This window comes from Protopterus annectens, chromosome 8.part0 (genome assembly GCF_019279795.1).
Source record: "Protopterus annectens isolate FY-2018-M chromosome 8.part0, PAN1.0, whole genome shotgun sequence".
Taxonomy (NCBI): domain Eukaryota; kingdom Metazoa; phylum Chordata; order Ceratodontiformes; family Protopteridae; genus Protopterus; species Protopterus annectens.
This window is the reverse complement of record NC_056741.1, coordinates 1,246,475,987-1,246,492,881: the sequence shown is the minus strand read 5'-3', so window position 1 is coordinate 1,246,492,881 and position 16,895 is coordinate 1,246,475,987. Positions and strand designations below refer to the sequence as shown.

Here is a 16,895-nt window from a genome sequence, read left to right as displayed (position 1 = left end):
TCCCTTTTTGTTTAGTACTACATAACACCATACAGTGTGATACTTGTCAGGCATTTGTTCTAAGACACTCCACAGCCATATATCTTCTCTTTCTATTCATCTGGAAAATCAATGTGTGAAGTTATTGACCTAGCGTACCATGGCCAAATGCAACCATTCCAAAGTTCAGCCACCTTTTAGGTAGAAAGCTAAAAAGCATGTACTGACTCTGCTGCTGTCCAGCCTCGCTCAAAAACATTCTGGTGTTGATGCCAGTTCCCTCTCCCATGACCCATTTGGAAGCCAAAACAGAGATACCTACTTTCTATGCTTTCTGATGCTGTACACACGTCGGGTACAGACATAGAGGAGGAACCACAGTTGATTATATCCAAAGGATCTAGGTGGATTCCCAAAATTGTAGTTAGGGAAGAGATGCCTGCTACCCTCATTGTATCCAAGCAGGGTTCTGACCATTCTAGATTTGTCAAGGCACATGTTCTTTTAAAAAATAAACTGAAAGCCAAACATGTGGCTGAGGATCCTTACAAAGAGTGGCAGGATTTTACTCAAATGCTGTTTAATGCCCTTATGCCTCTGAAACCCCCTCAATGATTATCTGTCCCTGTAGCTGCTGTTCCCTGGTCATGCACCCCATCTAACTCTCTGAGGAATTGGGCTCTGGGAAAGACTCCTTAGCACATTCCTCAAAAGCCAAAGGGTCTGATGAATAAGATTCTTTGTCCCCGACCCTACTTTTGAGGAATTATCCTTAGGGGATACAGTAATCATATGATGGAACACTTTAACTGAGATTGTTCCCAAGTCTCATAGATTCAAAACAGGTATTATGAACTCTTGAAAACTGACTCACCCAGACCTTTTGCAGTCCCTCCTGCTTTAGCAGCCCTATTGGACACATTTACAGCAGCTTCTCAGGCTTCTGATTCTTACCCTCCAGCCCCTACAAAGTCAATCAGATTTTATAAAGTGCCTGAGGATCATACGCTTTTGTATAAAAATCCTTCATCTGATCCTGCTGTGGTTGACATGCCCATGGATAAGCCACCCAAACTGTTTTCCTCTTCCAACCTTCTTTCTTCTGCCAAAGACAGCTGCATTATGGACAAATACGGGAAAAATGTATACATTTGTTGCTTTGGCTTTATCTAGATATGTCCTGGCTCTTCTTTCCCAACTGGGGGAAGGGGGGAATTGACTGACATGCCTGATTCAGACAGTAGAACTTCTGCTCTCTCTCTCTCTCTCTCTCTCTCTCTCTCTCTCTTCTGAGTAAGTAGCTCACCATTCCATTACATGCAGCTGATGTCTCTTCTGGTTCTGTTAAGAGCAGATATTTCTGGTTTTGTTTGTAAGATTTACCTGAGGACATTAAGGCCAAACATTTGCATTTTCCCTTAAACAACCAGAATCTTTGTGGCACTGCCGCTGCAGAATTGTTTAAAACAGTGCAGGATAAGTGTAAGGTTAAGCATGACCTCAAACAAATTTTTTCCTCTCCTGTACCTAAGTTCCAGAGGAACTGTTTTTCAAAATCTTTTTGTCCACAGGCTGCACAGACAACCTGCTGGAAGTAAGAGGGTTTCTATGTGGATTTTCACAGATATACCCACTCAGCATTCTTAAAAGCTTCTTCTCCTGCTAAACCTGCCCCTATCTGACATCCGGCCACCCCTCCCCCTCAGCCAGATTCATCTATCCTTCAGGTTAACCCTTTCCTTTCCCATATGGCAACAGATAACCACTGATACTGGTTTTGCTCCAGTATCCAACATGGCGTTCCTTAGCCTCCTCCTTGCCAGCTCCTTCATTTTCCTCTGGTCTTGTGGGATCTGGTGGAACAGGGAACCATACAACCTGCTCATTGTCTCAACAGTGAATACATTTTTATTGCTGAATGTTTCTGGTTCCCAGGAAGGCAGGGTCATGGAAACCCATTCTAGACATGTCTTATCTCAGCACCTTTCTCAAGGCCCTTCCTTCAGGATATTGTCTCTTCAGACCCTTTTCCCTCTTTTACTTTCAGAGTCTTTTCTGATCTCCCTGGATTTGAAGGAAACTTACCTCCATATTCCCATTCTACCTCCCAGGGTTTTGCACAAGATCATATGGGACACACCCAAAATCTTGCTGCTGACTCCCTTTCAGTCAAGACAACATAGGATCCCCTTCCCTTTTACCTGGCCAGGGGTAATCATTACAATTTACCTCACTGGATAGATCTTGTCATACAAGACAAGGGGTTTCTCATTCACTCTCACTTGTCCAAATTTCAACTGACACTTTGGGTGATAGTGTTTTCATTCCTTTCAGACACCAGTTTTCCCAGAATGTGCTTCAGGCTTTTGCACAGGTTAGAAAACCCACTACTAGAAATTTCTATGAGGCTAAATGGAAGATAAATGGAAGATATTTTATAATTTGGTATTTTATGCATGACTAAGACCCTTTTTCTGTGGGGGTCTCTATGGTCCTTTCTTATTTGTGTGAATCGCTCAATACTGGCTTGACATATTCTTATACCAATGCTCATTTGTCAGACATATCTACTATCTGCTCTTGAGTCCACCTTTGGCTTCTAGTTTTAAAGTCAAACAATATCTAAAAGACATCCTTCAAATCAGGCCCTCAAGAAAGCCTATGTCTCCTTCCTGGGACTTTAATTTTATTCTTAAAAAGTTGACTCAGTTCCCTTTTGAGCCTGCCACATTGTACTTGAAAGACTGTGTTGTTGATGGTTCTTATTTCTTCCCTCATGGTGATTCCTTCTGTTTTGGTTTTTCTCATAGACAGGATGTCTCTTCATACCAATCCTTCGTTTATACTCAAGATGATTAATGATTTGTGCTTGAATCAATCTATTAAACTTCCCTCTTTTTTTCCTTCTCCACAATCTGCTAGTCAGAAGGTACTACACACCTTGTATTTACATAGACAGCTCAAGTATTACTTGGATAAGGCAGAATGCATCAATTTTTGTTTCCTTTCATGCTAGGAAATTGGGTTTGACAGTGTCTAAGCAAACTATCTCTTCCTGGATTTCTAAAGCCATTTTCTTTTGTTATTACTTTCATGGCAAGCAGCATCCTCCTCAGTTCATGCTCGTTCTACCAGGGCAGTAGCTGCCTCTTCTGATTTTTTTTTTAAGGGTCTGGATAAGAGATCCATCCTGGAAGTTGCTACTTGGTCTTCTGTTCACACTTTCACCAAGCAATATATGTTGGATCTCATTTCTAGGGCCAGGACAGGATTTGCCAGGACTATCCTTCATGTTTTGTGGAGGGCTCTTCCCTGCCTTCCTCATGCCATACTTTACAATAGCTTTTGTAGTCTCCCACGTTTAAAGAATACTGCAATAATGATAAGGAAGGACATAAGATAGTTGTTGTAAGATCTTAGCATAACAATATATGTTCTACTTCTCACTGTTGCAGTATTCAGCCCCTCCCTACTGCCCCCTTTTTTCTTACACCCTTATCTCTTTCTGTTTCCCTTCCTGGAATGACATGTTATTGCTTCCCTGGGTTGCTCTTGTTCTCCTGAGGTACTTTGGTTCTGAGGATTAGGCATCTGTACATCACAGATATATATATATATATATATATATATATATATATATATATATATATATATATATATATATATATTTATACCTTACACCTTGCTCATAGGACATACGTCTAACATAAGAGGTTTTGGTATCCTGGCCGGACATTAGACTATCTTCAGGAAGATATCCCAAGTTTAAAGAATACTGCAACAGTGAAAAGTAGGACATCTACTATTACATAAGATGTTAAACAACTTTACTCTCTCTAATTGGTTTTAGAGAAACTTGTCAGATAAAAATTCAATAGAATATATGAAGAAAGCGTTTCTGTCAGCAATTACATTTCTCAGAAAGAAATATTGCTGTTCATACCAAATATTCTGAGAAATGTAAATCATGCATATTCCACAAACAGAAAATAAACAACTGGAAGTTATCCTAAGTAGGGATCATGTGGATTGGATTTTCTAAAGATAATTTATTTTCTTTTAACATAAAAAGGGTGAAGTTTCTTCTACTAACAGATGCTATCAAAAGGTTGGCATAATTTAAGAAGCATGCCTCTCAGATGTTATTACTGAAGGAAAAAACATCTGTCTAAAGTTAAGCAGTAAGCCTCATTCATAGTTATAATAGTCCCCACTGCAACCTCCTTACTGCATGATCATCTGCTTCTATCATATGAATTTAACAACCAGTTTTCCTGGCAGGTATTTCTGGAATTTTTTTGACAGTTTAACACTATAAAAACTGAAATCTACATCTGCCAGTTGTGCTTGTTGATTTGCAATGGTTATTAGTTGCAGTAATAAAGCCATAAGGAAAACATGGGAGCAACAGGTAGAGAGAGTTAAGAGCCAGTACATATCATATAAGCTACAATTTAAAATGCATTCTGAGGTGGTTGCAGGGTGTACAGCTCAGCAGTTGTAAGAGTCACTGTTATGACCTTGCTTCTCCAACAGTGGTAGATGCAGGAAAAACATCAGTAAGCAATGTTAGTTCGCCTTTCATGATTCGCACAGAAATCTCTACCCTGCTTAAGGAATTTCCACACTGTTTATACATGTGCGTTGTATCAAGCGGGATACATGTAGGGATAATAAATGAAAATGTAAACCAATCCAAACAGGAAAAAAAGAAACCATGAAATCCAAAGTGAAGCAAACGCAGGCAGGAAGTAGTAAGTCGAAACAGTTTATTTACAGGAATAAGCGCTTTCTTCCCAAACAGTTAATTTAACAGGAACTTCATCAAAAACCTGATGTGATGAAGTTCCTATGTTTGCTTCACTTTGGATTTCATAATAAATGAAAATCACACACTACTTGAGCTGAGCAAACTATTGCCACTCAAGAGTTTATTGTTAAACCTTGACTTGTGTGATATTTGCTACCTCACAGCTACCCATGTACAGTGAGCTTTTTGATGCTCTCTTATTATTAGTATGAACTAATTATTAATTAATTACTATTATTATGAACTACAGTAAACTCTTAGTTAATCGGCACCCAGGGGGATTGGTAGATGCCAGATAACTGTAGTTTTTGGTTGCCTCAGAGTTACTGTTAAAAACAGGCCTGACTAATACTGTACCCTATACTATTGTTTGGTTTGACTTGTTCTCAGGCTGGGGAGAGAGGGACTTTATTCCTATTTTCCTTTTTAAAGCTCTAAAACTCTAAAAACGTAAGGTATGTTTCTGCGGGGGGAAACAGAAAGTGCAACACATGAAAAGTGTAGTGTACTTCTTTGATATTATTCTGCTGGCTGCTTGAGAGTGCTGGTTGCTTGAGTTCTGGTTAACTGAGAGTTTAATGTAATATTAAACACCATCGAATGCTTCTTTAGTACTACCTTGAATTGAACTCTAGACTGATTCACTGTCTTCAGTTCTCAATGGGCTTATATATATATATACAGATGACTATTTGACAAATGTAAAATGATTCTATTGATTTGAAAATATACACAAAAAATATAAATCAGAATAAAAGTAAAAGAAAGCATGAATGTAGTATCCATTAAAGATACTGCAGCACATACATTAAAATACAGTTTTAAAAGAAAAAATACTGCAGAACTGCAAAATAACACATAAGCTTATGTGACATAGACTCAAGCTTATCCACTTTCTTGTCTGAACTGATAAGCAGGGAGTATTGGGGTCACATACTCCTGTAATACCAAATATTAATGAACAGCTGACAGCAGTGCTGGGAAAATATTTTAGCAGTCCCAGTCCTTCATTCAGTTATCTGCACAATAGTATACCTCACCAGTATCCCTATCATGACCTCTTGTGGTATCCACTGGCTGTCCAGTAAAGATCCTTTGCTCTGCATCAGCAATGATACGTGGTATTTGGTAAAACATTTGCATCACTGTTATCAACAAATGATTTTTTAAGACTCTGAGGTTATTGAAAAGGACTGATATTAAACAGGTCTATATTATAATGTCGAGAGGTTAAAATGTCGACTCTGACTTGTTCGACACGAAAATCTCGAAATACAAGATTACCGAATGGCCAAATCTCCGATTTCTTTCCAACAGAAAGAAATCGGTTGGCTAAACACCAATGCCACACAAAAACAAATATATATAAGTGGGGGTTTTGCCCCCCTAACTAAATATTCTAACTCTGAGACTGCACTGCAGTCAGGGAAAGGGCAGGTGTAAGAGAACAGCCAACCGATTTGGCCATTTGGTAATCTTGTAGTTTGACATTTTCACATCGAACAAGTCAGAGTTGACATTTTAACCTCTCGACATTATAGTATAGACCCATTTTAAACGTATACAATTACAAGTCAATTTCTGTGCATGGACCAGGAATGCCTTTGCATGCTGCATCTAATCTGGAAGATGAATGAGCTTTCAGGCTCTGTTTTCATCTCTCCCCAAGGAATACAGCATCAGTATAATGGATGCGCTTTCTTGGTCCTCTTTGCTGGGTCTCCAGTGGCTAACTTTATCACCAAGTACTTGTGGTCAGCCCCACAAGTGAACACACAAGTGCTGGTATAGCAGTCCCCAAAAGCATATGTTTTATTTCAGTACAGTTACACTGACAAATTACCTTTGAAAGGTGAACTTACCTGTTTCTCTAACAATGAATGTCTTGGATGCTGACCCCATCTTGTTGCGTGCAGTTACAATATAGGTACCAGAATCATTTTCTATTCCCTAAATAGGAAGATATTAGAGAAAACTTGTTTGAATAAACTCGTGAAAAAAGCTGCAGAAGAAATTATTGCCATGAGGCAATGCTTTACACTGTACCACTATGTCACCCACTTAAGCACTGCTTCTATCGCAACTACATATGAAACAGCTGAAGGTAAAATATCATCTGTAGAGAATATTTACATATGCAATATGTTGCTGAATAAAAAGGCTCTGTTATTACAAAAAAAAAAAAAAATCGAATAAAGTTTCACCTCCCCCTCAAAATAAATGGAACCACATTGAAGAAATGAAATATATGTGGCCCAGGGGATTTTTATATGAGGCTGTATCTCAGCATTCACAGCACTCATGAGAGATCCTGTACTTAAAATCAAACCTCCCAGATGCCACACATTCCACAACATCGCAAGAATATATGTGTGTGTGTGTGTGTGTGTGTGTGTGTGTGTGTGTGTGTGTGTGTGTGTGTGTGTGTGTGTGTGTGTGTGTGTGTTTGTGTGTGTGTGTGTGCGCATATATAATATATATATAATATATATATATATATATATATATATATATATACATATATATATATATATACATATATATATATATATATATATATATATATATATATATATATAAAATATATCTATATGTATATATATATATATATATATATATATATATATATATATGGGTTCCCTACATTAGAACGAAAGCTCGGAAGATCGACACTGACATCATCGATGTCAGAAGACCGATGGAACAGTTAAATGACAACTTGGAATCCCGACAGCAAAAACACCGACATGGGAAATGTGTGAGCGCGACTAGGTAAGTGTGCGATAGTGAGGGATTTAGGGTTAGGGTGCGTGTAAGGTATGTGTGCAATAGTGAGGGATTTAGGGTTAGGGTGTGGGTAAGGTAAGTAAGCGATAGTGAGGGACCTGAGGGTTAGGAGCGGATTAAGTGAGTTAGGATTAGGGTGCGGGTAAGGTAAGTGTGCGATAGTGAGGGACTTGAGGGTTAGGGGCGGATTAAGTGAGTTAGGGTTAGGGTGCGGGTAAGGCAAGTGTGCGATAGTGACGGACCTTAGGGTTAGGGTTTGGGTTAAGGTTAGTGCATAGATAGTTGTGTGTAGGGTGTAGTGTAGGTTTTTAGGTTGTTGGTGTGCTTGTGTTGTGTGTGTGTTGTGTGGAACAGCGAACATTTTGTTTTGTTAACTTTCGGTATTGTGGTTTGTCGGGTATGTGAACTTTCGTGTTTTTGCGGTTTCGTTCTTGTGGTGTCAGTGTTGTGGACTGTCGGTCTAACGTAGTAGACTCATACATAGATAGATATATAGATATATATATATATATATATATATATATATATATATATATACACATATACAAAATACAATGCACACACACACACACACACACACACACACACACACACACACACACACACACGTATGGGGAGTCTATTTGGTCTGTTTGGCTGTTGCTGGCAAATACTGCATGACAGCTAACACCACTCCATCCAAAGAACTGTCCATCAATCACAGATAATGGATATATCTCACCAGTGAGTAAACAAAACCTTCCTCTGGATCTAAAAGTAAAAGAAGTAATCTGAATACAAAACATATTGAGTATTACAATTTCCTAACTGACATCTAGCTGGTGTGTGCCATTTGCTTGCACAGTGTGATCTAGATCTAACACAGACCTCGGTGCATCACAATCTGCCTGGGCAATGAATTAATTATGTTTCCACTGACAGCATAGCAGTTACCTCATTTAATCATTCAAACCAGGGCCACTGATCATTATCACTGCATTAGTGATTAACAATGACATTAATAAATTAATTTGGGTGCACTGGTGACATACAACTGGCCTTATCTACGCATTTTGCTCAGTCTCACTCATCTTAATCGATGTATCAGTGCCTATCTATGCAACAATGCATTATTTTTCATTGGTGGCAGAGAGACTAAATTGTGCATGTCAACCAGCTTCACTGCTCAGTACTGATCCATCAATACCCATGTATGCAAGGAACAAATTATGTTCCACTGGTGGTAGCACTGGCTTGAGCTATGCATTCCATCCATCCTCTCTGACAGTGTTGTACAGTCAGGCCTTCAATGCATATTAGTCATGAGGTAGTAAAGTAAATGCATTTCCTTGTAATAACAGTAGTGCTGATACCTGATGTCTGCTGTCTCAGATCCTGTAACAGTATAATAAATACTCACTGACCAGTAGCTCCCCATCCCATTTACTGCTAATGTAAAGCATATTTATTGTCCAAGACCACCCCTTTTCACTTCCATTTAAAAACAGCACACACTTTTTCAACTTTACTGCTTATCAAAAAGACCATCATTTATCTTTCTCTATGAACAACAAGTTTTTTCATTGCAGCCATAACCTCCCCCTTTTCCCCTAGTAAACACAGAAACAACACGATTAATGAAAAACCCACCATGGCCCTGTCCTCAGCCTATGCGTATGACTAGACTACCCTTCACCTTTAAATTGGTACTCTTCCTCACATAATCAAAAAAGACTTCTTACTGTTCTATTGGTTCCAGAGATTGTGTACTGGGAAGGAGCTGCATTTTGCAGGCTTTCCCATCCTGGAACAGAGTGTTGGGAATTCTGCCTGCATTTTTACACATCCTCAGTGATGTGAGTGCTGTACTCACAAGACAGATTGCCATTAAAATTTATAGGGCCGGTGTGGTAATGCACGTGTCGTCAGAAGGTCCTCCCAATTACAGCACCCCAAAAAATGTCATTAGCAGTTCTACCCAGTTGCAGCACAACAAAAAAATCTTCAGCAGCTCCACCTAGTTACAACACCCAAAAAAAATGTTATCAGCAGCTCCACCCAGTTATAGCACCCCAGAAAATCCATAGTGTACATAGTGCTAGTGGCTCCACTTTGAGTTTCTATGTCCCCATCACAACATTCCTAAGGCTGATGCAGTCCCAACTCTAAGAGATAGCAATGGAGATGCTAAGAAACAAATGAAGCATGAAACCAGCTCATAGTCAGTCAGAAGGTATGTAATGAAGTGGGTCAAAAATTAAATATATTAAAGATGCTTCCTACTGTCCCTAATCCTCTGCTAACTTCCTATCCAGCTTTGCCTTGGCATCCTTTGCTTTCTTCACTCATATGCCTATTTTCTTAAGGCCAGTCTGGGAAGGACTGTGAAGGAGCTGCATTTTGCAGGCTTGCCCATCCTGGAACAGAGTGTTGGGAATTCTGCCTGCATTTTTACACATCCTCCTTCTAACAATGTTAAGCTCAGTGGTAATATTACACTCACTGAAACACTGATGGACAGTACCTAGCAAATGGTGGTTTTGATTTTATTTATTTCATTTGACTGTTTATTAGGAAAGTTTGAGCATAAAAGCCATTTGCATGTGTCTTAGCAAACAGAAGTATGGAGTACAACAGAGAATTAATACAGGCAATAATAATACCAGGTTAATAACTAGATCCTAGATGAAAATAAAACGGTGTACAAGATCAATGCAGATGAAAAAGAAACTAAACAAAAAGTACAGGAAATTATAGAGAGGTTTCTGTAATTCTGGCCCTGCTAAATTGATTCTACACAGCTCCTTTGTTTTAAGTGCCTGTATAAAATTGGATTGTTTGTGTGGCTCTTGGCAGATTCTGACAGAGCTTAGCATTTCTTAGTGTCCTTGCCTCTGCCTCTGAAGTGATTTTCTTACATCAAGCACCATGCAGGCTAAGTACCTGTATATAAAAATCACACTTCCAGAAGCTATTTTAGTGATTGACTACTGATTTTTATTTTATTTGTGCATTTGTCTGTATTTAAGGCTGAAATGACTGTATTTGCTCAAACTATCTTACAATTTGTCAGACTGACTTGAAATCTGCTTGTCTAGATAGCTTGCTAAAGCTGTTTTGTAGTAGCATATGCTGTAAAGCAATATTTTTGTGCTTTTACATTAAGAAGACTGGGATATTCCACCCAGTGGCAGGATGTGGTAGCCTGGTCTATCTAAGCTGGAAAACATAGAAGCTTATCTATAAAACTAGTGCTAGGACTGTAACCAACAAATTAGTGAAACATTTCACAGAGTTTAGCTCAGAGCAGCTAGCCTGCACATCAGATAGTGATAGGCTATGGTATTAGTACTATCTAATACCATATCCTAGCATATTCATATCTAGTCCCTAACCCTAGAGACCACCCTAGGAGACCTCTGTAAAACCCAGTCCTCAAACCCTAATAACCCACACTAATACAGGTCCAGACAACAAGGATATGCAATTTCCAAATGTCTTCATAGCCAGTTTGGTAGATATGGGCATCCTGAGACAATGTCACAATTGTCTCATGTTCGCTAGCAACCTTTTAATCCTTAAAAAACTCAAAACAGGGTTATCAAGAACACACACGTTACATCCTCCACACAGTGTTGACACACATAGACCATCTTATGCTGAGACACTAAAAAGCAATCTCCCCAAACATTAAAGACCTCCTAAGCCTGCAAACAGCAATGCCTTCCCTCAGTAATCTCTGAATCATACACTAGAAGCAACACCAAACACCACACATTAAGCCTACACCCAATGGACCCCCAAAAACAAAGCTCATAAGGCATGCAAACAGTTTACCCAGGACTCTTGCCATAGGGGATGATGCACAGATATCCCACTCACCAGACTGGACAAGGAGAAAATTACGGTCAGTTGCTTATCTGGAATCAAGATCCATCAAGTTACAGATGCAGTCAACTTATTGCACCACAGGTACTGGCATGAGTCTATCATAGTCCATGTGAGCATAAATGACCCGAGGACATACTTTTCTGGGTTATATAAAGAGAGGCATTATGGACCTCTCTGAATATGTGTCACAGACTAGTATGTCCTGTGCATTGAGCAGCAATCATCATTCACCAAGGATGATTCCACAGTATGAACAAAAAAATGATTGACTTTAACAATTGGCTTCATTTCTGGTGTCAATCTATGGGGATTCAATATCTTTCAGCCTAGGGAAACATAATCAACAGAACACATTGTTTAGTCAAACATAGCCTAAAGCTGTCCCCCAGAGCTTCTGGATTTTGGCTAAAATTTTATCCATCCCTTACAGCTTTTTTTTTAGGCAATGCCAAAGTGACAAACTTACCGACATAGCAAATGAAACCCAAAGGAACCTAAAGGTGTTACTGCTCAATGCTAGGAGCCTTGACAAGAAACTCAACACACTACAAGCTCTCCTCACTCTGGAGATTATAGACATCTGTGCTGTTACTGAGACGTGTTAAAGCCTCAGAAAGTGCTCTGGCAGTGCAAGGCTTCAGTACCTTTCACACATTTAGACCATCAGCTGCCCACAAAGAGACTAAAGGTGAAGGTGTCTCAATTTCCATTAGCAACAACTATACCTCAAGGTTGCTTAAATAGTATGATACCCTGGAGTTCATCCATGTGTAAGCCACCTTAGATTGAGCCCTTTACCATATCTTAGCAAACTGTAGGTCACCACCAAGAATCCCACAACTCTTATCTAGACCTACTAGGCCCACTCTTCATCCAACCAAACACTCTATTCATACAAAGACTTTATCTACGATCTGTAGACTGGGAAACATATAATGCCTCCAACTTGCAGGCATAAAGTTTCCAGGACTTTATTAACACAAATGCCTTTGATAATTTAGTGCACACTTCAACCAGAGGTTCAAACATACTGGTCTATGTTCTTATCAATATGGGAAAGCAGAGGAGTAGCTGGCTCCATCCACACACTGTGCTGGTATCACAAACTAGCACCCCATCCCCTTGGCTCTTCAAGTGAAGATAAAAAAAAAATCTTCTTTTAAACTATATTATACTTCTTGCTACAAATATAGCAAACAGTTACTGCAGCATAGACCACACATGGAGCACTGCAGCACCCAGGTTTGACTGCAAATGCAAATTGGGATGATCAATGGCCAATCACACCAACCCAACACTTTGCACCTAGGCCATTCTCTTCTTGCCCTGTCCTAGCTACACATCTGTGGGAGAGTGCTGTCCCGCACCTCCCCCATGTCACATCCTCACTGGTGAGGTCAGATCACAAAGCTGACTCATTCAAAATAAAAATCAACTTGGAAAATCCAGCAAAACCTGTTACATTTAAAAGCTATTCTAAAGCAAACTACATCCTATTAAATGATAGTTTGTCAAAATTCAATGCCTCTCCCAACCCAGAGTTCACAATACTCTGTGCAGAATTATTCAGAGAAATACTGCACAGACATGTGAATGGCTGCATAGAGACTGCTGTATCTACCAGAAGTAAGCCCAAAACAAGCCCCCGCCCCAAAAAAAAAAAAAAAAAAAAAGAAAAACACCGGTGGAATCCTAATCTTAAGAGGGCATATATTAAAAGGAGAAAAGTCATGGCCAAAGTCAGAAAGAGCAACTCTCATAATGACAAGAGCTCACTAATAAAACTAAACAGCACGCTAACAGGGCTAATTAAATCCAACAAGGTCAAATAGAGGTCAAAATAGCTTCTCAGGCTACAAACAACCACAAGGTTATTGACAGTTGTGACCAAAACATCCCATGTAACATGCAACTGTGTGCAGAACTGGTAGTAAATGGTACCACCTTCACTGAGCAGAATGACATAGCAAATCTGTTGGCTGACAAATTAAGCTCAGACTTTACTTCCACTGCCCCTGCCACCCCATATGAAATTCTTATCAGCATACCCCCAACTGTCAGCAGGATGCAGGTCATAGCAATGCTCACTAAGGCTAAAAACACAACCTCATTGGAGCCCGACAATATCCCAGGTTGCCTACTAAATAGTCTGAAATATGACCTTTTAGGACCACTTGAGTCACTTTCAACTACAGCCTCAAAACAGACTACATGCCAAGTGAATGGTGGATGGCAATGGTTATCCCTCTTCAAAAGGGTGGACCATCAACTGACCTCGGAAGCTACAGACCCTTTAGTCAGACTAGTCTAATACACAAAGCCATGGAATGAATTATCATGGAAATTATCTACAAAGGCATTAGCACCCTATAGACACTGTAGCCATCCTACTTTGGTTTTGTCAAAGGAAGGTCATGTCTACTTAAACTGGTAGACTTCTTTGAGAAGCTAACCAAGGCAATGGATGAAGGGAAAATGGTGTATACCACCTACCTAGATCTGACTAAAGCACAAATCCCTGCACAAATGGTTGGATTGCCAGCTGGCTCACAGATAAGACCCAAGAAGTCAAAACTGGTGAGCCCACCCCCAGCAAGATGCAGGTCACCAGTTGAGTACCACAGGGATCTATGCTGGGCCCACTCCTCTTTGGTATCTACTTTTTGGATATTAAGGCTAATGTCAAAGGCCTTTGGCTCACCAAGTTCACAGACAACTGCAAATTGGGAACTATCATAAATTCTCCATTTGACACTAGCATCCTGCAAGAGGGTCTAGCACAGATAAATGTGCCATAGCTACAGAATAAAACTTAATACAAAGAAGTGCATTATAGTGCCTTTTGGCAAAATGTCTACCCAGGCAAATTGCTCCATTGATAAGGCAAAGGTTCACTCAGTAGTTAGAGATCTGCGAACGTATGTAGACATTAATCTGAACTTTGATCAACAAATAGCCAAGGTAGTAAGAAAATTATTCTATGTTGCCCAACTTATTAGTAAGGATATGACATGTAGGTCCAAGGAAGTTATATCACCACTCTACTCATCCCTTATCAGACCCATCAGTGAGTGCAATGGCCTATTCCCCATGTACCTGTCTAGGCATATGCAACAGAAGCAATGACCACATAAGTGTCTCACCAAGAAAATCCAAGACATTAACACACTGTCCTATACAGTCTGCCTTAGAGCCCTGTCTCTATACTTTTTCTCCTACATGTTGTTGAAAGACAATCTGTGCTTGGCATATAAAGCATTTGTAGCTCCATCCCTGATGGAGCTTTTGCACAGCTACAAAACAAGCAGCACCAGAAACATTAGTTCCAGAGATCTGACCTTTGCTTGCAACATAAATAGAATATGCTGCTGAGACAGATATGTGAATCAAAAGATCACCATGATCTGGAATGAGCTTCCCATCCATGTGAAGCTGAGGCTATCTCTAACTCTATTCAAACGTAATCTTGACCATTGGATGGGAAATTGCAAATTCATCCCTGGGCTGGCCCCCACATTTCTTACAAACAGAAGCCAACAGTGAGAATTCCCTAACTAACACTGTATGGATAATCATAAATTCATCCCTTTGCTGGTCCTCATGTCTCTTATAGACATAGGCCAACAGTAAACATTCCCTAACTAACACACCCCATCACTTAACTTTTTAGCAACCTGCTAACAAATATACCCCACAATTAAGATGCACATGTTACAAGTGGGCACAATTGGGTTGGGTTGTATGGCTAGGCGTATAAAGGCCCTGATGGTTGTTAATCTACTATATACCTATGAACAAAGAATGTGTGTATACTGTTCACACACAAGCTTTCTGTTCTCCACTTATGACTGTCAGCTGACAGAGTACTATTGGTTATGTTCTGTTCTGCCTGTCTACAGGTGGTAACCTAACTAATTCATGAATCTGTTGCTAAGGTTACACCCTATTGTTTATTACACACAAAACAAAATGACTAACATCCCTGTGCAAAACACATGAACATTGGATCTTTCTATGCATCACTGCAGAAGGAAATAAACTGTACTATATTCAATATCTAGCTAGTTAGTAAACTGAAAGTATTTTTGTAGGTATATTAATACTTACTTGGAAGTATAAATGTTGTGTTGTTCCTTGCTTTGCTGTTTCATTAATTTGTTTAGTCCCAATATCAGTACCATTTAGTGTTAGAGATAAAGTTGCTTTAGGCCTGGCACTGATGGTGAATGAGAAATTGACAGGTCTCCCAGTTACTGCATACAGAGATTCTGTCTTGTTCCCTTCAAAGACAGGAGAATCTGCAAACAGTTCACAACAAGGTTAATTGTTTTTCAATGGTGTCAGGGTACTTAGATTCATCTATTGGAAACAGTTGTTTTGTAGGTTATGCGATAGTAGATATATTTATATATTTTAAATGTTTTGACTTATTACAATTCAGCTGGCAACAACGTGCAGAATTTTATGCCTCAGAAGACCCATTGACATCCAACAGACTCTTGTTGATGGCATCAAAAAAAGTATGAGACACTCACTATAGCAAAAACGTTACAGCATCACCTCAGAATCCACAGTATTTACTTACAGGAAAACAAAATCTCACCATCTGGCTTCAGGTTTTTCGGTAAATGCTGTCCCCTCTCCCTGATTACCACCAATTGACAGCCCTAGGTGTGAATCGTGGAATGTGGAGCCATCTTCTTCTCTGGAAACCAGCTAGATAAACAGGGTTTTTTGCAGGGGAGTCTACACCCCCTACCCTCTGCATATTACATACACCAACTCTGATGTCGTTCTACACTGGGCAAAGGGCAAACACCCAATCCCCAATATATTGGCTTTTGGAGCAGAAACCGGTTTGATGTTCTAAGATTTGATCTTATCACACTCCATCATATGGTCTTGTGATCATACGATATAGTCCCATATCAGGTATTACTCATCAGAACAACAAATTACAATGTCCACGCTACATATAACATAATGTACATAAATAAAGTAGCAGCTCCAGCTCTGCCCCCAGCCCCATCCACAGCTGTGGCGTGACAATCCAGTTTGCAATGATTGCCTCAAAAGTACACACTGGATGACACTTCCCTGATGAAGGTGGCTAGATCTGATTCCTCTATATTTAAAAGAGCTCTAAAAGAACCCTCAGTGTATTTGTTTGGGTCTAGAACCATAGATCCACAACTACTTTTTTGGATTTCTTAAATACAAAACAACTGATGTATTCTGAGATTAATGAAAGGAGGATGACAGAATAATTTTCTAATTCTGTGCTATTTTACGTCATTTTCACAATAAAGAATGGGTTGAAACTGAAGGCTAACACCCTGGAAAACTATAACCATATAAAATATTAAGGTTTGTAATTCAGATATCTTCTTGGCCGAACCGCCACCTTCCAAAAATAGCAGTTTTCCAAGAAGGCAAGGAACTTCACAGG

General features: G+C 39.5%; 1 protein-coding gene across 1 annotated transcript in view; it reads right to left on the bottom strand.

Annotated features, from left to right (window-relative positions):
- The window catches only part of LOC122809334 (neural cell adhesion molecule 1-A-like), a 142,355-nt gene that overhangs the window by 31,678 nt on the left and 93,782 nt on the right, over nt 1-16,895 (bottom strand). The window contains exons 6-7 of the mRNA XM_044080737.1: nt 15,554-15,744; nt 6,652-6,739 (exon numbers count right to left, since the gene is read on the bottom strand). Coding sequence (XP_043936672.1) covers nt 6,652-6,739; nt 15,554-15,744 — 279 coding nt within the window. The remainder of the gene's footprint in view (nt 1-6,651; nt 6,740-15,553; nt 15,745-16,895) is intronic.